Here is a 24,290-nt window from a genome sequence, read left to right on the forward strand (position 1 = left end):
TTCTCCTTTTTATTAGCGATTTTCTTCCACCAAATAAGTTTGACATGAGGATAGTAGTGTAATTAATCTTTTAGTGGTTACAAGAGCATCGGTAGCACCTGAGGTCCTCGGTTTGGCGAATATTCTGAGATTTAATGGCATTGTGCATTTAGTGGTAGACAACGTTCCCGTCGACAGCGAGGCGCCTGTGGTGATTTCATCAATCTCGAGGATTTGCCGGCTCAGTCTTCGAAGATGTTCAGAGGGGTAGGGTTTGCGTACGTGTATTCATAGATGTGAGTGTGCGTACATTATGAGTGTCTTAGTTGTATTGTATAATCTAAAAAAACCTTTTATTACGACGCGAACAAGATCTATAGATGTTAAGAAAAAGAAAGCTATGAGATCAAATAGTTATCTAGCAATGAGATTTGACTGCTAAATCCCGTACACTATTGCTCCAATTGGTTTGTCCCAATCAAAATGCTGCCATTGATGATTGATGATGGTGTAAGACTGTCTCCAACAGCAGACGCATACCGCGACCCAAACGCATTTTGGGTGACGCACAGTGTTTTTGCCAACCGAAATCATCCTCCAACCGAATAGGCAAACAAGACACCCATTCTGGGTATCGAGCGAGGCAGGACGCAAAAATGCGTCCCTCTCTCTCCTCGACCCAATCCTCCCTCGCGTTCCTCTCCCCCGGCGCGTCCACGCGACGACCCGCGGCGGTGTTCGGCCGCACGACGACTCGTGGCGAAGGAAGGCGGCCGGCGGCGGTGCTCGGCCCCGCGGCGAAGGAAGGCAGTCGGCGCGGAGGCGGGCTGCGGAGGCGGCGCCTGGTGGAGCTGGAGCTGGAGCCGGAGTCGGAGCCACCGGCGATGGCACGGGGTCCTGCGTGGCGGGGGGGGCACGGGCCCTTCGGCGGCGGTCTCAGCTCATGGGGCGCCCTAGAGCTCGCTGCTCACGGGTCACCACCGGCGCGTGCGCCCGCGACCTCCGCTTGCCCACGTCTCCGGTGACGATGCGGCTCGCAGAGCACTCTCCCCCATCTTTGCTGTCGCTGCTCAACCCAATCCCCGCCGCGGTGTAACATCTCAAAAAAAATTCACCAAGTTAAATCGCGTGCTAAAAATAATTTACAAATTTTATTTTGCATCGTGGAGCTCAAATCTTTTCGAAACACCTAATCTCCCAAAACCTTTCCCGGCGATTCGCCGTCCCGGCACCCGCATCAGCCACCGTCTAATTTTCCCTGTTCTCCTCATTTCTCGTGTGCGTCGCTTCTCGTCGACGCCGCGACTGGCTCGCGACCGTCGCCGCGAATCCCGCCGGTGCCCCCTTTTCCTTTTCTCTTTTTCCTCCCTCTCTTCTTTTTCTTTTCTTCTTCTCTTTCCCCTTTTCTTTTTCTTTTTCTCCCTTCTTCTCCTTTCTCCTTCCTTCTTCCTGCTCCACGTGCACGCTCTGCTCCCGGCCGCCCCACGCGCTCTGCGTGCCCGGAAAGCTTGCCGCGCCACTCGCCCCTGCACAGCACCGCCTCCTCGCTGCACGAGCTGTCCCGTCGCCCTGTGGCCGCCTCGCCGCCCGGTGGCCGCCTCGCCGCCCGCGCCGCCACTCCACGACGCCGCGCTACGCTCCAAAACACCATCAATGGCCGCTGGGATGCCCGCCGGTCGGCCGGCCATCGTGCTCCCTCCTCCACCGCCTTACCCCCGCATATAAATAGGTTCCTCGCACAGCTCCTCACCCCCACCGCCTCACCCGCCGCCGCGCGCCCCCTCTACTTGCCCACAGTGCCACCGCCACGCATGCCGAAGCCGGCCGCCGCCCGCCACAGTCGCGCCGCCTCCTCGCTGCCTCTCCGCCCGAGGTGAGAGCGGGGATAGGTTCCCCTCGCCACCCTCTCCGTTTTCCCCCTTCCCATGGCTGCCGTCGCGCCCCACAGCGCCGCCGCCCGCCGGCCCTCGTGGCGCCGCCCGCCGGCCCTCGTGGCGCCGCCGCCCCTTCCCAATCACCCCGAAACTTTACCGCGTTATTTCTAATATGGTTTTGGCAGTGCCATGAGGAAATCACCCAAAAATATTATCCCTATCTCCATATCTTAATTTTCTCTGATTCGAGCTCGACGATAAAATATTTTTTTTTTATTTATTGTGTGTTTATTTGTATGCGTCGTAGATACCGGTGTGAACGAGGGAGAACCTGTCGAGGAGTTCGCTGAGCAGTACCGCGAGCCGGAGCCTGAAGAACTATACCGCGAGCAGGAGCTCCCGGAAGGCTTTGAAGACGGCAAGTTCAACCTCGTCCTTTAATTGCGTATTTCGACCCAGTTTTATAAACACAACCTATTGGCCTGTTTTACAAAATTGCATATGCTTTGACTACTGAAAATATGGTTGGATAGCCACCCTTTGATTTGTTATAATCATTCTTTGACCACCTAGATTAATCTCTAAATATGATTTATTCTGTTTGGATGTTGATCGCTGCTAGAGCGCCGCTTAGGACCCGGTACTCGTTTTATTACACTCAAAAAAATGGTTACAACATGTTTTATAAAAAGAAAAATGTGTGAGTATTGAGAAAAGGGAAGTTGGGTTATAAAGAATAAAATATTAAGATGAAATGGATGAATGGCATTCCCTGGGTGGATTGTCATGCGTTGGAGGCTCGTACCGTTGTGGTAGAGCAGGAAAGTTGGGAGATATCCATCCTGACACAATTAAGGACCGAGTTGATGTGTCATCTTGCCTAACTCTACTATCGTGCAAACCACTCGACCGTTGTATGTTGTCACACCCGATTTTAAGGACAAAACCGAATGCATAACTATATGTATGCCAGGATCAAGTTTCATACATATAGAGACATCATAAGTGAATAATCAGTAACAGTATTTAGAAAAAGAGAAATAAAACAAATAAAAGACTATCAGAGTTATACAACTTATCCTGGAAACGAAGGCTTCATACTTCACAGGCAATCGACTGGGGGCTGCGTACGCCTAGAACTCAGCAACATCTTCAATAGACTCCACCATAACTTTCTCCTTCTGAGCGGCAGTAGGCAAGGGTGAGTACACTTATGGTCGGTACTCAGCAAGGCCACAAGAAATAACCAGAATGTGATTTCTATCCATCTTTAAGTTTATTAATCATGTGAGGGTCCAAGCCGCTCTTGACCGTGAGCACGGCTAACCGGTTAGTTTTAACTCTGCAGAGGTTGTACACTTTCACCACAATTCGCGTAAAAGTTCCGAAGAACTTTGAACCCAACCACGCATATGTGCTGATCAGGCACAATACCACACTTTCGAGGTGTGATTGCATAGGGACGCTACGAGGCCTTTACAAAGAATTCCTATATGTATGTGTTGGTCCCTGCCGTGCGGTCCCTCAGAAGACGAAGCTTCCTTCACCCGCTCCACAACACAAACTCGAAAAGGGAAGTTGGGTTATAAAGAATAAAATATTAAGATGAAATGGATGAATGGCATTCTCTGGGTGGATTGTCATGCGTTGGAGGCTCGTACCGTTGTGGTAGAGCAGGAAGGTTGGGAGATATCCATCCTGACACAATTAAGGACCGAGTTGATGTGTCATCTTGCCTAACTCTACTATCGTGCAAACCACTCGACCGTTGTATGTGGCAACGGCTTAGCATAAACCCCACTAGTTAGTCTGATAGTCATCAGGAGAGCTGAGAGCAACGGGTGACCAAGGAGAAGGAATAAGATCATGGTGACTTATGCCCCGGTTAAACCTCAGTATTAGGTCAATGGCCCCTTGGTTTAGTCCGTGTTGGCTAGCCAGGTCTAACTAAGGTGGGTAATGGCTTTGTTGGGACCTGCACCGACACTAAGGTGATCGTGCTGTGGTACCCCACCTGTGGGTAAAGTTGCACACCTCTGCAGAGTGTAAAACCTATTCGAATAGCCGTGCTCACGGCATTGAGCGAGTTACGGTTTGGTCACACAACTAGACTTTTGGGAGGGATGTTTTCGTGGTGTGAGTTGTTTTTGGAAGGTGTCCGGCAGTTGTGCCACAAGCTACTGCGGATGAGGAGTCCGGTAGCATTAAAACTTGGGTCTTTGGTGTAGGATCAACCCCACTCATTGTTCGGTTACGCAAGAAACGTCTTTAAGAAAACTCTTTTAAAAAAATAAACCCCTGCATGTGTAAAACCTAGCTTTACTGCAAATAAACCTCAGCCTTATCCTTGATTTATCATATGCATATCTGTGATACCCCCACCGTGGATGGGGTTGGACCTGTTGAGTACTTTTGTACTCACCCGATATATATTTGTGGTTTTTCTTCAGAAGAAGATCCCGATTTCGTTGTTGAAGACACTGAGTAGAGGTTGCGTCCGCGCCCAACTTTACCTGTGGTGTTGGTCCTCTGCAAGATGTTTCTGCTAGCGCATCACTCTGAGCCCGAGCTGGAGACCGTCTGGGTCGTACTTTGGTGTATCACCGTAACTGTTTTACTACTTATTATCGTTTGTATCGAGTGTTCGCCTCCTTGGAGGTTTGTACGGTGACTGTACCATCTGTTGAATAAATGTGTTATCAGCCTCCTGAGACTGATATTTGTATCACATCTAGTCTCTACTTATGTGGGGACGCTTCAGATGGTATCAGAGCCGTAGGTTGGCCGTAGGACATGACCCTTAGGACCGAGGACCTTTTCTAAGCCATTCCCCCTAGAACCCTCCCTGTTTAGCCCCTCTTTCCACACAACACTTACCTTTGGCCTTTGCGTGGTTCCAGATGGCTGACGACGAATGGAGTGGCGGAATCTGCCCCGCAGAGCCTGACCTCCCTAAGTAGTTGTTACTCAACCTGGAACGCCTTGGAGTTGTGGATCCACCGGAGTACGTTTACCAGGAGTACGACTCCATGGGCACCCTTCGGTGCGATTTGATGATCTTCGTGGGAAAACGCACCCGCTATCCTGACGTGGCACCCTAGTTCATCTCCACCACTGGCTTTTGCTTCCCAGACACCTACCGAAAGGCTGCCCGAAAAGGCCTGTGACGCCTGCGTATGGTTTACTAGCATCACCTCCAGCAGACTCCTATGGGATTCTTTCTGCCTACTGGAGGAAGAGGACGCACATGGATTGCCAGATGAGGGGACTTGGAAGGGAAGAAGAAGAATTAGAAGATACGGTCTCCTACCTATCCATCTACCTCACTGGCTTGAACCAACTCTACCAAGAACAGGCGGCACAACTGAAGCACCAAATCCGCCGGGCAGAAAAGGCAATCCAAGATATGGAAGTACAGCGGATAAGAGCCATACGAGCCGAGAACTCCCTAGCCGCTCTCCAAACTCAATGGCAAAACCATGAGGCGCCCAGGACATAAGCCGGGATGTTAGAAGAAGAACCCGAAGAAACTCATTGGGATAAGAGTACTCAGACCGAAGATGAAGAGCACTGCCTTCCACCAAAGAAGCGCCGCACCTGGTTTCAGGAAGCATCCCCATGAGTAGAGAGTAGTATATCCAGGCTAGAACCACTATCTTAATAATGTATCCATGAACTATGTACCCAACCCTGTGATGAAATAAAGACCGTCTATCCCCTTTTATACCCAAGTATTTGTTCAAAGCTTGCTCACCCTATCTTTATTTTTTAGATGGCTGAGGAAGGATGGACCCAGGGCATTTGTCAAGCTGCACCTGGCTTCCCCAGCCTTTTGATCAATGCCCTGGAGAGTATGGGCGTCACGGAACATCCAAGGTACTACAGCAGGGAGTACGAGCACCATGGTACTCACCGCTGCAGGGTAATCCTAGTCATCGCCAAAAGTGACCGCTACCCCGACATCCGGCCTTGGCGAGTTACCGCCACGGGGTTTAGGTACCAAGACACCTATCCCTTGGCTGTCAGGAAGGCGCTCCGGTATCTGTGCCGGATTTTTTAAGGACATCTCGTCCCCACACCAATGAGGTTCTTTCCTCCGGCCATTAGAACCTCAGTTTGGGAGGCTCGCATGAGAAGCCTGAAATGGCGCCACCATGAAGAGGACCCCCTATACCAATTGGCAACTTACCTAGCCTCCTTGGATCAGCTCTTTGACGAGCAAGCCAGCATCCTAAGGGAGCAGACCCACCGGGCCGAGCAAACAGAGCTCGCGGTAAGGATGCATCAGATCCGGGTGGCTCAAGCCGAGGCAAGAGCCGCAGCCGCGGTCAGTAGAGAAGCGGTTGCACAGGAGAGCCTCAGGCAGGCCCGGGACCGGCGTATGCAAGAATGGACCAGAAGTGGAACGCCAGTCCCGGTAATTGGGGAAAACCATGTCCTACTTGGGACACCCATCATAGGATGGGGACTACTTTTTGGGACCCCACAAGCTCCACCTGAGAATCCTAAAAGATCAAGTGCTGCAGTCGAAGGAGAGGCTCCTGAGAAACCCCGAGAAAACAGAAACCTAGAGGACGACGAGCAAGGACTGCTCATTCCCCTGGAGGCACACTCTGAAGAAGGCTCGCCCCGCGAGTAGCATGCCCCGAAGCCACCCTATTGTTGTACCCTCCCAGCCCCTATGGCTTAAGTTGTACCCTTAAGTGTGGCCTTTGTACCCGGTCGTGTAGTATGCGTTTGGCCTTGCCCCAGTATTGTAGCCCCCCTGCAATAATAAAGTTATTTGTGCTTGTTGTTCTGTGTGCTTGTTTGTGTGTTTTTCGGCAGAAGGAAGATTCTGACTTTTCAAAAATACGAACTAAATATCTTAAACATCACTTAATCATAAATTCTAGTCTCACAAAGACTCTACCCAATCTACAAATGTTGTCCCGACACGGTTCAAGAGCTTCTCATAGTCGGACCCCTGCAGCCCCTGGCGCGGGAGGACCGCCTAACGGACAGGGCCCTCTTCAGGAAGACCAGGAGGTAGACCAGCAAGGAAAAGGAAGCCAAGGAAAAGTGCCACTGCCACCACCACCACCCCTCAGGGACCTAGCACAAATAATACACAACCAGACCCTCATACTGGAAACCCTGGCCAATGCCCTCGTCAATAAGCGGCCACGAGAGCAGACCATGAATGACAAGCTGACAGCTTTCCTGAAGACCAAGCCACCCACCTTTGCCGGATCCAGCAAACCCTTGGATGCAGATGACTGGTTGCGTGTGATCCAGCAGAAGCTCAAGCCGTTCGAATGCCAAGATCAAGACAAAGTTCTTCTGACAGCTCACCAACTCACTGGAACTGCCTTAGCTTGGTGGGAAAACTACTGTGCCGCTGCCAAAGATGCCTCCACCATCACTTGGAAAGAATTTGTGAAGGAGTTCCTTCCCACGGACACCATGAAGCGCAAGGCGGATGAGTACACACAGCAAGGAAATAAGTCAGTAGAGGAGTACACCCACCAGTTCATCGAGCTTGCCCGCTATGCACCGGAGGAAGTGGACAATGATGAAAAGAAGCATGATATGTTCAAGAATGGATTGAACCCAGAACTTCGAACCTTGCTTACCCCTCAGATCTACCCGGATTTCAACACTCTGATGAACAAGGTCATTCTCACAGCAAGGGCCAAAGCTGAAGAAATGAAGGATAACAAGCGCAAGTTTCTAGAAAGCAAGGCCCGCCAGCAGGACCGCTTTCAGAAACTAAGAAGCTTCAGCTATACTGCACCAAGATCTCAGGCCCCAATGCAGTATAGGACCCAGTCTCAGGTGACAGGCTCCCAGGTTCCTAACACCCAGTTCCGGAGCCAGACCACCATGAAGGCCCCGTAGAACAATGCCAGCCAAGTCACCACCAACAACAACAATGCTAGGGCCTGTTTCAACTGCCGCGAGACAGGGCATTACATTGCCAACTGTCCATATGCCAAAAACAAGCCTGCTGCATTGGCCTTCTCCAACTCAGTGAATGGGCCTAGGCCACCGGTATCTGGAGCCAACCGTGTTCCCATCGGCAGCAATAACAAGGGCAACAACAACAACAGCCAGCAGTCTTTTGGATGAGCTCTCGTCAACCACATCAACGCACAGGAGGCTCAGGGTGCATGTTGATGCTCCTTAGCGCCCCAATTTCTATACCGCAAGTGCACGGGATCGTGTAGCTTTTCCCTTATATACCGTAGAAGGAGTAGCAGTCGACCCTGAGAAAATCGAAGCGGTGTCAAATTGGCAGCAACCAATAAATGTTAGTGAAATTAGAAATTTTCTTGGGTTAGCTGGGTATTATCGGAGATTTATTGAAGGATTCTCCAAGATAGCCCGGCCCATGACAGAACTGCTTAAGAAGGAAAAGAAGTTTGTTTGGACAGAGTCCTGCGAGAGGAGTTTTCAGGAATTGAAGAGAAGATTGACGACCGCTCCAGTACTAACCCTACTAGATATCCACTGTGACTTTATCATCTATTGTGACGCATCCCGCCAAGGGTTAGGATGTGTCCTCATGCAAGACGGAAAGGTAGTAGCTTATGCCTCCCGACAGCTCATGCCTCATGAGCAGAATTATCCAACACATGATCTGGAGTTTGCAGCCGTAGTGCATACCCTTAAGATTTGGAGACATTATTTGATTGGAAATAAGTGTGAGATTTACACCGACCATAAGAGTTTGAAGTATATCTTCACCCAGCCGGATTTGAACTTAAGGCAAAGAAGATGGTTGGAATTGGTTAAGGATTATAACTTGGAAATCCATTACCACCCCGGAAAAGCTAACGTGGTGGCCGATGCCTTAAGTCGGAAATCTTATGGACCCAAGGATGCTCATCTGCGAGAGGAAATGGCACGGTTGAATGTGCACATTGTTCTTCGAGGCTCCAGCCACACGCTAAGTGTCCAGCATACATTAGAGGACAGAATCAGAAAGGCCCAAAGTTCGAATAAGGATTTAATGAAAATCCGCAAACATACCGAAGAAAACAAAGCACCAAATTTTTGAGTGGACGATAAGGTAACTTTGTGGTATAAAGATAGAATTTGTGTGCCCAAAGAAGGGGACTTCTGGCAAGTAATCATGGACGAGGCTCATAACTCGGCATATTCCATTCACCCAGGGTCCACCAAAATGTATTTGGATTTAAAACAAAAGTATTGGTGGAATGGAATGAAGTCAGACATTGCCCAGTTCGTGGCCCATTGCGACACATATCAAAGGATCAAGGCTGAGCACCAGAAGCCAGCAGGATTACTACAACCCCTGCCTATCCCAGTTTGGAAATGGGATGAGATAGAAATAAATTTTGTGGTAGGATTGCCCAAGACCCAGAAAAGTTATGATTCCATTTGGGTAATAGTGGACCGGCTCACCAAGGTCGCTCACTTTCTACCCGTACGGACCAACTATGGAGGAGAAAAGCTAGCCCAGCTCTATGTGGATAATATAGTAAAGCTGCATGGTGTACCTAGTAGAATCGTTTCAGATCTAGGGACCCAGTTCACCTCCAAGTTCTGGAAAAGTCTGCATAAGACCATAGGGACCAAATTGGATTTTAGTTCGGCCTATCACCCGCAGACTGATGGACAAATTGAAAGGGTAAACCAAATCATGGAGGATATGTTAAGGGCATGTGTGCTTACCTATGGTAAAGATTGGGAACAAAGCTTACCCTATGCAGAGTTCTCATACAACAACAATTATCAGACAAGCTTAGGCATGTCGCCATTTGAGGCTCTTTATGGGAGAAAGTGTAGAACTCCTCTGATATGGTCAGAAGTAGGAGAGTGTTCATTAGTTGGACCAGCCCTCATAAAGGAAGCAGAAGAAAGAGTAGTAGAAATCCGCGAGAAGTTGAAAGCAGCACAGTCCAGACAGAAGAGCTACACGGACAAGAGGAGATGAGAAATAAGTTTCAATCCAGGAGACTTCATGTATCTCAAGGTTTCACCTATTCGAGGGATCCGAAGGTTTCAAGTACATGGAAAGTTAGCCTCCCGGTATATTGGACCGTACCAAGTACTGAAGAAAGTCAGAAAAGTGGCCTATCGACTTCAATTACCTGAAGGAATGTCAGACATGCACCCAGTGTTCCATGTCTCACAACTGAGAAAGTGTTTGAGGGTACCCGAGGCAGAACACGTGCCAGTAGAGACAATAGATCTGCAGCCAGACCTGCGATACCAGGAAGTACCAGTCAAAATTCTGGGCACAGTCACAAAAAGAACAAGGAACTCAGAAGTACGGATTTGCAGAGTGTAATGGAGTAGGCACTGAGTAGAAGAAGCTACGTGTGAACACGAAGATGCCCTGAAGAAGGAGTTTCCCCATCTCTTTAGGAATCAGCCGAATCTCGAGGACGAGATTCATTTTCAGTGGGGTAGGTTTGTAACATCCCAAAAAAAATCACCAAGTTAAATCACGTGCTAAAAATAATTTTCAAAATTTATTTTGCATCGTTGAGCTCAAATATTTTCTAAACCCCTAATCTCCCGAAACCTTTCCCGACGATTCGCCGTCCCGGCACCAGCATTAGTCACCGTCTAATTTTCCCTATTCTTCTCATTTCTCGTGCGCGTCACTTCTCGTCGACGCCGCGACCGGCTCGCGACCGTCGTCGCGAATCCCGCTGGCGCCCCCTTTTCCTTTTTCTCTTTTTCCTCCCTCTCTTCTTTTTCTTTTCTTCTTCTCTTTTCCCTTTTCTTTTTCTTTTTCTCCCTCCTTCTCCTTTCTCCTTCCTTGTTCCTGCTCCACGTGCACACTCTGCTCCCGGCCGCCCCACGCGCTCCGCGTGCCCGGAAAGCTCGCCGCGCCGCTCGCCCCTACACAGCACCGCCTCCTCGCTGCCCGAGTTATCCCGTCGCCCTGTGGTCGCCTCGCCGCCCGCGCCGCCACTCCACGATGCCGCGCTAAGCTCCAAAACGCCATCAATGGCCGCCGGGATGCCCGCTGGCCGGCCGGCCATCGTGCCCCCTCCTCCACCACCTTACCCCGCCTATAAACTGGCTCCTCGCGCAGCTCCTCACCCCCAACGCCTCACCCGCCGCTGCGCGCCCCCTCTGCTTGCCCACAGCGCCACCCCCACGCACGCCGAAGCCGCCCGCCGCCCGCCACAGTCGCGCCGCCTCCTCGCTGCCTCTCCGTCCTCGCCCCCTCGCTCCGCCCCAGCCCGAGATAGGAAGGGGAATCGAAAGCCCTCACTCCCCTCTCTCTTTTCCCTCTAGTCCCGGCCGCCGCCGTGCCCTGGGCCGCCACCGGTGCCCTACCCCCCTCCTCTGTTCTGTGCGGGAGAGAGGAGGAAGAAGGGCATTTTGCCCTTAGCCCCCCTCCTCTTTCTCCTATTCTTTAATGAACCCCCCTCTTTAGTCCTTTTTCAAAGAAGCCCCCTCTTTATTATTTTATTCAAAACCTACCCTTCCACCATATAAACATAATTTCAAATATACCCCTAGCCATTTCTAGAGTAGCCCAAATATTTTCCAAAATTATAATCAAGTCCCTTCCTTTCCAAAAGTATTTACGAAGAGGCCCCTAAACCCCGGTATTGAGCGAGTTACGGTTTGGTCACACAACTAGACTTTTGGGATGGTTGTTTTCGTGGTGTTAGTTTTTTTTTGAAGGTGTCCGGCAGTTGTGCCATGAGCTACTACGGATGAGGAGTCTGGTAGCATTAAAACTTGGGTCCTTGGTGTAGGATCAACCCCACTCATTGTTCGGTTACGCAAGAAATGGCTTTAGGAAAACTCTTTTCAAAAATAAACCCCTGTATGTGTAAAACCTAACTTTACTGCAAATAAACCTCAGCTTTATCCTTAATTTATCCTGTGCATATCTGTGATACCCCCTCTGTGGATGGGGTTGGACTTGTTGAGTACTTTTGTACTCACCCGATATATATTTGTGGTTTTTCTTCAGAAGAAGATCCGGATTTCGTTGTTGAAGACGTTGAGTAGAGGTTGCGTCCGCGCCCAACTTTGCCTATGGTGTTGGCCCTCTGCAAGATATTTCTGCTAGCGCTTCACTCTGAGCCCGAACTAGAGACCGTCTGGGTCGTACTTTGGTATATCACCGTAGCTGTTTTACTACTTATTATCATTTGTATCGAGTGTCCGCCTCCTCGGAGATTTGTACGGTGACTGTACCATCTGTTGAATAAATGTGTTATCAGCCTCCTGGGACTGATATTTGTATCACATTTAGTCTCTACTTATGTGGGGACGCTTCACGCGGCGAGGAGCTCGCACCCGTCCGCGCCGCACCCGGCGCACGCCATGGCAGGAGCGGGAGCCGGAGCAGACACGGCCGGCGGCACCACCTCCGCGGCAGGGAGCGGAAACCTTGCCGCCGCCGGCCAGCCCCTCGCGGCCTCGCCCCCTGCTCTGCTTCCTCTCCTGCCACGGCTCCGTTTGCAGCCTCGCGCTGTGCGCTTGCCGCACCGCCGGTCTGATTCATGGAGGTGGAGGCGGAAGAACAAGAGGGCGGCGGCGGTGGCGACCCGCGTCAGCCGGCCTCGTCTGCGCCACGGCGCGCAGGAGGTGGTGGTGGGCCGCGGGCGTGCCGAGCTTGGACGGGTCGGGCGAGCTCCGCCACTACAGGTGCTGCTGCGCCGCCACCATGGTGTTGCCGCAGCCGAATCCGGGGAGGGAGGGGAGAGAGGGAGGGGCGGCGCCGGATACAGAGGGAGAGATGGATGGGCGGCGCCGGCGTCCTCTGCCGTCGAACGCGAGGGAGGGGAGAGAGGGAATGTGTAATGGGGATTTTGGGTAGGCTGTGGGAGAAGATAAGATTTTGGAGAGTGGTTTTTTTACTGTGGATAACCCAAATTGTAGAATGAGTATCTTATTTGAGTCTCCGCTGTTGGAGATAGCTTAATACAGCACAAAACCCCATTCCTCTCAAGGACTTTCTGAACTCTGATACTCTGCGCTCCCTCCCCAATACTCGACCTGACCAATGTTCACTCTGTTCGCTGTGCTGTGACTAGTGGCTGATGCTGATTTGATGTGAGAGAAAAGTACTGCTGACTGGCTGGTGGCTGTTGTCTGGTGCTGATTTAGTGTGAGAAAAAAATACTGTTTGTTGCCTAGCGGACATAGTGGTTATGACTTTGGCCCCGTTTGGTTGCGCGATGTAAAAATTTTGAAAAGACATCTTTCTATATTTGAAGTACTAAACATAGACTAATTACAAAAATAATTACAGAACTCGTCTGTAAATCGCGAGACGAATCTAATGAACCTAATTAAGCTGTCATTAGAGGTTGTTTACTGTAGCATTACTGTAGCAATTTAGTGCCTGATTACAGCCTAACTAGGTTCATTAGATTCGTCTCGCCATTTACAAATAGCAGTCGCAATGCGTTTTTTATTTTGTCTAGATTTAAGTCTCCATGCAGGTGCCGGAAATTTTTTTTGGAATTTTGATTTTTGTAACTAAACACTGGCTTTGCCAAATGGCAATCATGCAGCGGGAACGCACAGAGGAACGGTCAACATCTCCAGTCCCCCACGCTCACATACCTCAACGATGATGACTACTCGTGGACGCGGTCAGAGCAGAACGCACGAAACTTTTGGATTCAGAACAGTACCGGACCATCGCCTTCCCGCTAAAAACACTCCGTCTCCTTTCTCCACACCCAATGATCAGATAGCCATTAACAGAACGAGGCTTAGCTTTGTCTACAACACTTACTGATCGCTCGGTCACCAGGTCGCGCTGACAGATTTACCCCACATGGATGGGACCCGATTGCCACTGAAAGGGTTCCGAGCTTCAGACACCGACGAGTGGCTGCTGATTTCTTCAGACAACCCACACGCTAATCGTACCCGCCACTAGCTTTTGGAAATAACCCGCCTCGGGAAGCGCGGCTCGGAAGTTGATCAAGGGTGGTGGATTAGACAATCAATGGCATCGTCTCCTAAGCAGCTGCAGCTTTTGTCTTCTGACGCGACCACAAACAGTCGCCGCTTGGGAGCGCTTGCACTTGCCCACTCTTCTCAGCTCGGCACTCCACAGCTCCGCCCCGCTTCGCTCGCCGCGGGTTCCGAAGCCGGCGAGGCCGGCGCCATGTTCACCGACGGCATGTCGAGGCTGGCCGTGGCGGTCAGCGTGACGGTGGCGCTCAGCCTGGCCATCTTCCTCACCATCCTGGTGCTCCTCCTCGCGGACCTCTTCTGCGCCCACCTCCGGCGGCGGCGGCTCCGCGCCGAGGCGTCCCAGTCGAAGCTGGGCCCGCTGGCGCTGTCCCCCGCGCGCACCGAGGACGGGTCGGTGGCGACCACGACGGCGGCGCGCGAGGCGCTCTCCAGCACGCCGCCGTTCTACTACGCGCACGGCGTGCTCCACGCGCCCAACACCAAGGACCTCCTCCTGGCCATCCCCAAGCTGGAGTCCGCCGTGTGGCGGTGGTCGCCCGCGCGCCGCTCGACGCCGTCGCGCTCGGGCTCGGGCTCGTCCGCGGGCTCCTCGGCGCGCGGCGATGGGTTCATGTGCATCTCCAACCCGGTGTACGACCGAGGCGGCGCGCAGGGCCAGGCCGCGCCGGGCGCCGGGGACTCGCCGCCGTTCGAGACGCCGGGCGCGTCGCCGTCGCCGTCGCCGTTCGGGATCACGGAGGAGGAGGAGGAAGGCGGGTTCTCTCCGCCGCTGTCGGCGATGCGGAAGCTCCCGCCAGTGGGCGTCGTGGCGTACCCCCCGCCCGCGCTGAGCTTCGCCGATGCCAGGCCGGCAATGACGGTGACCGACACCAACCGGGCCTCCACCTCCTCGTCCAATCTCACCGCCCACTTCTTCTCTTCATGGTCATCGAAGTAAGAGATCACTTGTATTGCTTGCGATGTGGTGGGAGGAACGATGTGCTTGGATGATGCAGCTTGATTTCATTCATTATATTTTGGTCATTTTCCTAGCTCAATCATTTCATATACTCATATCACCAATCGATCTCCGCGGTCCTGCTAGTTCTTGCATGTTTCATCTCCACTAAAATCAATCTCCGATCAATGTTTTAGCCACTGAACTCATCAACTCTGTGCCGCTGTAACGCTGTTACTGGATAAAACCTTCACAAATATCTGAAACGAATGATTAATCTCACGGTGAAACAAAAGGGACGGAGTCTTTTAGCCTGAGCACTGGTACACCGGGGTCCCGTTGTGCTGTGATCAGGCACAGAGGGTGGCATCGACGGAGTGGGTCCTGTGACATCAAACCCAAGAACACTAGTATTCCAGTACTCCATAACCGAGCTATGAGTGGCATCTTTTTAATTTTCGTGTAGCTTTGTTACACCTCAACACAAAAAAAGATGCTTTGTACACCTCACGGGAACGGAACACTCGATTACCCATCGCAGGTCGTGCAGTTAAGTCTCTCAAGTCGCTGATCGACAAAGAGTTGACAGACAGAAGCACACCGCCCTCGTCTGATGGATGCCATTGGAACGTGCAAAAGCAAGCTCCCGCATGCCCCTGCACGTGTTCGGTAACTTGGCATTTGGTGAAGAACGGGGCGATGCATATCTCGGGGGGCACCAAAAGAAAACAAAAGGCCAGCCTGCTCCTGCGTATATAGGCCATATGGTCGCAGCGCAGCGCTGAGGCATCGAGAAAAGGCGTGACGTGTAGCCGTATGGAAAAAAGCTTGGGAGAAACGTGCATGCTTGGCCTTTGGCGGGTTTGGCCTGTGGGGCGCCCGGTTGCAGGTCGCAGCAAAGGCCTGACGCGTCACGAGTCCCTGAGCTCGGCCTGCCTCAAGTCCTGAACCAACGTGGAAGGAAAGGAATCAGACGTTAGCTAGCTGTAGGAAGGGCTCCCCGCCTCTCCCATCCGTTTCTCTCGCGTCGTCTCTCTCGGGCCTCTCGGCGCTGGCGATGAGCAGCCTGCTGCCTGCTCCCTGTCTGTGCAGTGCCGCATGCATACTCTTCGGCGTTTGGGCGTTTGGCTGCCTTGGGGCATCTTGCATCAGAACAAGCCGTCTTTTGTTGCTTGCGTAACGCGCCCTCTAGTGCACTGCAAAGGGTTGGTGTATGAGAGTATGAAACGAGGGTGGACCAAGTTTTTATTTCTAGTGATTTTTTATTTTGAATTTTTAGGGGATTTTTTATTTTGAATATACTGGAACGATTAATAATTTTGATGTGACGGCCCAGAAACAGGCCTCAGCCTACAAAAAAGTCTCACGCGGAACCAGCCCAAAACTCTCCCACGAGCACGCGCGCGGCGCACACAGCCCACACGGCCACACCCCACATCAAAACGGGAGTGGCCCATAGCGCTCTATTTTTTTTGAAATAAAGCCCACGGCGCGCTCGTGCGCAGAGGCAAGATCACGTGCCGAGCAGCCTGGCTGGGCTCTCGTGCGTGCAGCGGCGACCAACCGGCGGCGCCGCGGCCGGATGCCCTAACCCGCCAAACCGCTCAAAAAATCCAAAATCAAAACTCCCCGTCCGTCTCGCCGGCGAGCCCCCGAATCGAGCCGCCCATGGCGTCCTCCCAGATCCCCGTCGTCGACATCCCCGACGACGAAGACGACGACGGCGGCCTCTTCTCCGCCGGCGCGTTCTCCTCCCCTCCCTCCTCCCGCAAGCGCTCCCACGGCTCCGCCGCCTCCACCACCTCCCCGGGGGACTTCCTCGACGCCTTCTCGCCGTCGCCTCCCCGCCAGAAGCGACCGCTGCTCGCGGCGCGGGACCCCATCGTCCTCGACGACTCCCCGTCCCCGCCGAAGCGGAGGACCTCCTCCTCCTCGGCCCCCGATCTGCCGGTCCTCGTGGTGGACGACGACGACGACGGCCTCTCGGCCCCCGATGGCATTGTTACTGAGACGCCCGATTCCGTTCTCGACCGTATCGCTTTCTCCGAGACACCGGAGACGGCTGTGCCCGGTTCTGGAAGCCCCGGCACTGTTGTCGCGGAGACCCCGGGCTTCACCTCCCCGCGCTCGGTCAGGCCACTTGCTGCCCGGGGCCTGTCGTCTGCTGCGACGGCACAAAAGTTATCTGGTAAAGTGTTCTCACTTGTGCCTGCTTCTCTTTCTGTAATCACTGGTCTCACTTTTGGCAGCTTACCTGTTCATGGATGACGCTGCACACGCACTTGTCACTAGTGCTTTTTTTTCATTATGCACATATACACTAAGTGTATTATTAAGGACAACATATGTTCTAGGCTCATCAGAGTTTGTTTACAATTTGGTAGGAATAACTTGCTTTCCTATTTTGCACATCTCTAGCTAGTTTCTTTGGCCAAACTTTAATTACACCTCTCGGATTCAGGCCTAACGGTTACACATCCTTTGTATGCTCAATTTGGGGAATTACCATCATAAAAGTATTGTAGATTAAAATCCAAGCAGCTTTTGTTGAACCATGACAGATAATATAAAGGGAAGGAGGCTGTGATTTATCATTTATAAGTTGAAAGAATCAGCTACCACAATTACAAAAGGCAAATGGCACTTCTCTGATTTTAGAACTATATGACTATATCATCTAGAGCTCATGTGAGATCCTCGAGCTTCTTCATGGATAATGTTGTATGTCAGATCCAAATAGTGTATCTTCATTTCTTTCTTCATTCTTGACTCATCACAGTTTGTTTCCGTTTCCAGGAGTTTTGTCTCCGATATCTCTGGACAGTGATGATGAGTCAGATGACGACACCATGCAGAGGGGGCCTTTGATCGATGTGTCAAGCAATATAGCAAATTCTGATCCTATGAGTGGACCTGGGTCAACAGTCTTTAAGGGCAAAGTGGATAGTGGGCAAGGCACAGCCACATGTACAAGGATGCCAGTAAGTCACATCTATGAAAGCAATTGTAGTTTAGGTGAAATTCATTGCTGTACTTTCTAAGTAGAAGATTCTACAAACAGAAAACATGTATTGAGTTGTATGCATTTTTGTGAGCATGCCTACTGATTAGAACTAAATTTGTTAGCATCAATCAAGTGACATCACATCATTTTTATGTGATGGTGCTCAACACATTGAAGTGGAGAAAAAACAATTGGTATGGGCCATGCAGAAAAAAGGTCTTACAAATTGTGCACTAAGCAGTTTAAGTGATGAAGAGTCTTTGCTTACATAGGAACAGAAGAGACTGACCAAGGAGGAGAAAGCCAAACTGATGGAAGAAAGAAAACAAAAACGACTGGTTTGACTCATAAAGTGTTTCACAGAACTTATTTTTATTTGCGCACACGGCATAGATTGTTAGAGATCATATTGTTTGTTTGATCATATTGTTTGTTTTATAGGAAGATAAACTTCACAAGCAAGCTATGAAAGATCAACTGGCTAAGCAGAAGAAGAAGGACAACGAAATTAAGGAGTGGGAATCAGGGAAATTTGCTCTAAAATGTATTACTGCTGAGATAGACTCAAGTGTTGTTGGAAGTGGCTCGATTGGAGGTTTGTTAGACTATAGTGAATCGAGTAGTTGTATAACTATCATTGTATGTTCGTTATTTCTATGTTCCTCCGCTACTGAGGTATTTTCCTTTTTTGAAAGAAACAGGTTGTCTTCTTTCTAGTTTAGCAGAACAAGGGCTTTCTTATAAAGTTAAGGAGAATGAAATGAAGGGTTCAATTCTGTGGAGTATGAAGATTCCTGATGATATTGCTCATGCCCTTTTTAGTCAAAATGATGACTGCAACACGGTAATGCATATTGTTTTTATTCACCTTCACCCTATACTATAGGGTTGTGTCATGAAATATATCCTAATGTGGTATTTCTTTCCACAGAACCAAGCTTCAGCATCAGAAGTGCCATATATTTCATTTGTGCTTCAAGCTGAGGAATTTTGTGCTCGTATAAGCAATGGATCATTTTTTCATCATGTTCAGGAAGTTCGTAATAAATATCCAGGATTCACCATTTGCTACATCACTAACAAATTGATGAACTATATCAGCAAATGGTTAGTTCCCTGAAATCTGAACTATCATGTTTAATAATTTTATTTTCGATCTATATCCACAAATAAAATTGTTTTTCTGTTTAGTCTTACCTTTTGTGTTGATTATCAAATGTCAGCAAAATATCTTTTTAACCTTTAACGTGTCAAAATCTCTTTGTTGATGTCACCAAATTATATAGTAGCTGTTTCATCTCACTAACAGCTGCAAATCTTGAGAATTTTTCCTAATTGCTTGTGTTTTGCTAAATACTATGTATTCTATAGTTTCAACACAACTAACATGCCCAGTGAAACGGCATGCTAGCTGAATCAGTTGTATCATTCAGTGATTATTTATTTGTGAATTGGGAAGAGGAACATACACGATAATTTTTATTATCTAGTGGAAAATAAAATCTCTATCTGAACCTGCAAAAATTAAAATGTGCTCTTTTGCCTTGTCACTTTGTCAGTGAGCAAAGTCGGTACAAAAACAATTCAATTACTTGGAAACGTCCACAGGTGGAAGAGGTATGTCTCAAAGTCGTATCAATCTTTCATAAACCTTTTTGTATCATGGAATGTGTAAAAAATCATTCTTTATTATAGGTTTTATGCAACTTGGCAACACACTATACCAATGTCCACTCAAGGCAGTGCATAGATGAAGCTGAAGTTGTTGAACATCTTGTTGGCTTGACATCTAATCTTGCAAAGTGCAAATTCAGGTAAGTCACATAAATTGAATGAAGACTGGTAGCTTTGTTTATCCTTTCTTGTGAAGTTAGAAAATTTGGATGCATATGTAGGTTATTTGTCCTTCCTATGTATAATCGATATTTGTATTTTTTTTTTGCTATCTTCTAACTAAGAACTAGTCTGTTACTATCATAATGAGCAATACTATAAGTATGTCTGCCAAAGGATTTGAAAACCTGATGTGTGTGTGCGTGTCGCGTAGGGAGGGGGGCGGGGGTCGGATGCCATGCCACTAATGTCATCTGTCTCTTCCAATATAATATATCTTTATTATATTGGTACCAAGGGTTCACTCTAAATTGCACACTAGGATCATTTGCTTAGAATTTAAATTGAAAATCCAAAGTCAATTACAGAACTTTTTTGACCTTTTTGCTTTACCATCCAGGTCAGTATGACTGGTTACAGCTGATTTTTCACCAGTGGTCATTCCAAGCTGAATTCACATGCTAATTAGCTTTATTATGTGGTAAAACTGAAAATGTCGAGGCCCCTATTGACATTGAAGTCAGCTTTGGTATCACCATCTCTCTTTGGATAGACACAAATACACAATATGCCTTTTATTATAGTAGAGTACTTCCATTGGGACATCAAATAATGTTCTGATGCAGTACTCAGTTTGTACTTTGTATGATTTTTTTTTGCCTAAGATATTGTGGAATATAGAATATCTAATGCAATAGAATACACAACCTTAGCGTTTACTTACCATTTAATGCATGTATGGAGGTCTATTTGATGCGATTTGCAGTTCCATGTTTTGTTAATGTACCCCCTGACTGTTCTGCAGGAAACCACTGACATGGTTATCAGTGCATGCTAATGGTGCAATTATTTCTAAAGGTTTCGTTGATAAAAATGTGGCTAAGAAGGATACTTGGTAAGTTGTGGTCAGAAGTAACACTGAATTTTATCACTTCCGCATACAATATGATCAGCATATTTCCAACTTTATGACTTTCCCATGACTTTCCTTGCAATTTGCTTCAAACATCACTTTTCTTTAGTGGAATGATACTTTGATTGTAATTCTAAACTTGTATGCTAAATCTAGTTCGTTCCTAGACTGATAAGGTTTGTCCTATGCAGTATGTATTATTAGGTACCTGATTTTAAGCTCAATTTCGTAGTAGCATTCTGAATTTTGTCCTTTTGAAGAAGCTAATTGAATTGTTTATACTAGCTAGATCTAGATATAGGGAATAGAGGTTGTTTCTAATTCAAAATTTTTCTTCAAATCTTTTTTACAACTGCATCTACATGGCTGTGATTGGATTGAACTACGGTGCATGTGACAGGTTGAAAGCTTTAATAGCGATTCCTGACATCCAGCCAAGATATGCAATGGCAATCAAGAAGAAGTACCCTTGTATGAGATCCCTTCTGAACGAATACATGGATCCTAATAAAACTGTGAGAACTGTCCTTTTAATTCAGAAGAGCACAATGTTAGACAGCAATTTTGTTGTGTTGTTAACTTGTCCCTGTTACAGGTTTTGGAGAAGGAACTTCTGCTTAGCGACTTGAAGTGGGAAGATCGCCTCGGTGAAGAATGCAAGAGGTTGGGGAACAAATGCTCTAGAAGGGTGTACAGAATGCTCATGGCACAAAATGGAGACTTGGATACAGATGATCCCGAAGCTGGCGGTAGAGCTTAGTGCTTACTCATCTGGCCAGCTTGTGGTCACGCTTAGCTCCCAGGCTTATACTTACTGATGCACTGCCAGGGTGAAAGAGTTAAGAGTCGCATTAGCTCATCATGCGATCTTTCTGCCAAAGCATCACCTGCTGTGTTACAGGACGGCACATGATGCATCTGTATGTTTTGTAGCTAGCTGTAAAAGGCATTTGGTCGTATGCTAGGAAACTGGACGATAGCCGATAGGCCATGTGAATCCTCTTTCGATGTGCTTTACTGCATGTAAGTTATGTGGACAGTATCGAGCCACAACCAACCTGTGCCATCGCTGAAAGTCTAAGATACTCCAATCCAGAAAGGCACAAGTACATGCCTGGTGTTGAAATTATGAAATATGAGTGTTTTTTTTTTTATATAACGCATGGGCCCTTCGTCGACCAGTCCTGCATTTGTCCGTGCCGGCAGTGTCATACAAAGTACCTTCTGGTGCGGCCGTGCGGTGTACGAATACCCGCATTAATCCACTGAAAGATGCCATTGGCCATTGCCCTCTGTGGAGTACAGGTTCCGGTAAAACGAGTGCCTCGCGCAGCTAGTTTTGCAGTAAACTTTGTTGGTCAGAATATGCTCTGTCAGATGCATCTGGTTCTCTGAACATTTATTGATTCTTCCTGATAATATGCTCCCGTTGTAGGTCGTGTAGGAATGCTAAATTTGAAGCCAGAGCCCGCGGTGCTCGCAGTCGAGTCGATTGAAGAACAGGGAGGCTTTCACTGGGGCGCTCCTCTTGGGGCAAGCATCGTTTTCGTTGTGATAACTAAAAACTGGGGCGCACCGTTGGTGCGCCAGTTTGAGCTGGTCTAGTGGATGCCGTGTGATAGTATTAGAACAAGCTATGTTTTGCAAATTTAAAAGGCGATGTAACTATTGGGAACTATCTGGAAACGACCTGATTTTTAACTTTTATTTGTATTGTATGAAACTTTGAATATTATTTTGGGTATCGAAATAGTTTTTTGTGGTGAAAGAAGGGATAAGATAGTTTATTAGGGAGGACAGAGCACAATTAGTCCGATACTTAATGTATTTGCGAAAACATGTTGCGATTATTAGAGGTATCATTTTTTTAGGAAGTAGTGGTTACATTTAAATATTATGCGTTATTGTGGAGGTAGCATGAGAAACCATAGAATAATGGTGATCGAATTGTACGTATAGTATTGCTATTGTAGTAGTAATGACACGGCCTTGCCGCGTGGACCTGTATCCCTCGTTGTAGTACGGTAGTTGATGCCGATTTTAGTTCATGCATGTAGTTGTTGTGTACATGCAAATATATAATTTTTTTAAAGCAACGTAGTTAAGTTGAATCCACTGTTCCATTATTTTCGCATAGATGTCATGGTCTGCAGCCCGTTGTTGCAATTGGTATGATTTGAGCATTCAATTGTCATGATGTTAATATTTAAGTACTATAATATTTTGGGTATCGAAATGGAGGTATGACATTTGTTGCTGTATTTATTATGGTGAAAGAAAGGGTAAAATAATTTATTACGGAGGGTGGTGGCGCGGAGCACAATTAGCCGGATAATTAATGTAGTTTGTGAAATCATGTGATAATTAATAGATGTGATGTTTTTAAGAAAGTTGTAGCTATATTAAAATATATCATGTTATTATGGAGATCGCATGAGGAACCGTCAAAAACGGTAGTACAATGTTTTTTAACAATATAATATGCTATGTTGAATGGATTATGGAAATAATTGTGGTTAAAGAAGGGTTAGATAATTTATTAAGAAGGTTGGAGCACAATTAATCATGTACTTAATGTATTTGCGAAATTATATTGCAATTAGTAGCGCATTTTTTTTATAAGGGAGCGGTGGTTGTACTAAATTTGACATGTTATTATGGAGGTAGCATGAGAAGCTATAGAAGGACGGTGATACGATATTATATTTTTAGTAAATTAAAATGTTATGTTAAACGAATTATGAAAATGCTTTGAATTTAAAAAACTTTGCTATACAGTGAAGTTGTAGATTTTGAATTTTTAGGCAACTTTTGTATTGATCACTTTTTATTTAAAGATATTTTGGTGTCAAAATTATAGGTGCAACGGGTCGCATGTAAATATTTGTTTAAATGAATTGGGAAAGTATTTTGAATTTTAAAATTTCCTCTATAATGAAGTTGTAGTTTTTGAATTCTTGATTAAATTTTATGTTGAGAAACTTTTGATTCCAACACGTTTTGGTGTTTAAATTATACGTATAATGTTGCTCGTGTGGAAGTAATGGATGAAACAAGTTGTGGTTTGATTCAATTAAAATCTGAGGGTTTTTTTGAAAAAAAACCTGACAGAGGATAAGGACGGCGGGTTGATTTTATTAAAACTCAAGATTTTATTTGTAAATTTCCTTCAACCAGCACTGTTGGACTGCGGGTTGATTTTGAGAAAAGCTGAGGGTTTTTTCGCAAAATTTTCTAAGAGAGGAACTTGGACCGCGGGTTGATTTCTCTTAAGTTCAAGGGCTTTTTTGCAAAATGGCCGGGGAAAGCCTGGCCGATCCGATGGCCGGGATTTGCCGGCGACGTGGCCTGCTTCCCTGGCCTTGGAATTGGCCAGGATTCGTAGGTAGAGATGAGCCCTGAGCCCTGCACGGCTTCCCGTGTGGTCTGGTGAGCAACAGGGTTCACCAAACCGGTGGGAACCGGTCCGGGTTCGGCCCGGTTCCGGTTTGGGCCGGTACCAAACCGGCCCAAATTCAAAATTTAAATTTAAATTTAAAAATAAAAAATTCTCAAAAAATTCCTAAAAATACTTCAAGGTGCGACGAATCTAATTGTGTCAAATTTTCTCAAAAAATCGTTCATTTAGTATAGTTTGCGGGGATTTGAAGTTAAACAAAAAAAACGTGCATACAAAAGTATACAAATACAATGTAAAAGTAGTATAAAAGAGGGTTGAATGGTTCATTTAGGCTAAAATATATTATACAAACATTTATTTAGTATACTTTGCGGGCATTTGAATTTAAACCAAAAAGAAAAAAATTTGAATTTGACCTGTTACCAGTCAAA

The 24,290-nt window shown here is 47.7% G+C and overlaps 2 protein-coding genes across 5 annotated transcripts; both read left to right on the plus strand.

Annotated features, from left to right (window-relative positions):
• The first annotated feature begins 13,785 nt into the window (after positions 1–13,785).
• Positions 13,786–14,855, plus strand: LOC120643145. The gene has a single exon (XM_039919665.1). It carries the CDS (start codon positions 13,801–13,803, stop codon positions 14,707–14,709), a length of 909 nt encoding a protein of 302 aa, XP_039775599.1. The 5' UTR covers positions 13,786–13,800; the 3' UTR covers positions 14,710–14,855.
• Positions 14,856–16,211: 1,356 nt separating this feature from the next.
• On the plus strand, positions 16,212–21,593 carry LOC120641977 (crossover junction endonuclease EME1-like). 4 transcript variants are annotated; one of them, XM_039918329.1, is made up of 12 exons: positions 16,222–16,897; positions 17,506–17,690; positions 17,836–17,907; positions 17,986–18,051; positions 18,155–18,308; positions 18,409–18,557; positions 18,645–18,820; positions 19,273–19,330; positions 19,409–19,527; positions 20,352–20,441; positions 20,860–20,974; positions 21,055–21,593. In XM_039918329.1, exons 1-12 carry the CDS (start codon positions 16,378–16,380, stop codon positions 21,217–21,219), a joined length of 1,869 nt encoding a protein of 622 aa, XP_039774263.1. In that variant the 5' UTR covers positions 16,222–16,377; the 3' UTR covers positions 21,220–21,593. The 4 variants fall into 4 exon arrangements, with proteins under 4 accessions (XP_039774266.1, XP_039774263.1, XP_039774265.1 ...); XM_039918330.1 differs by having other exon boundaries at positions 16,223–16,897; positions 18,415–18,557; XM_039918332.1 differs by lacking the exon at positions 17,836–17,907 and having other exon boundaries at positions 16,212–16,897; positions 18,415–18,557.
• The last annotated feature ends 2,697 nt before the right edge of the window (positions 21,594–24,290 follow it).

The sequence above is a fragment of the Panicum virgatum genome, chromosome 7K (assembly GCF_016808335.1).
Source record: "Panicum virgatum strain AP13 chromosome 7K, P.virgatum_v5, whole genome shotgun sequence".
In the NCBI taxonomy this organism is placed as follows: Eukaryota; Viridiplantae; Streptophyta; class Magnoliopsida; order Poales; family Poaceae; genus Panicum; species Panicum virgatum.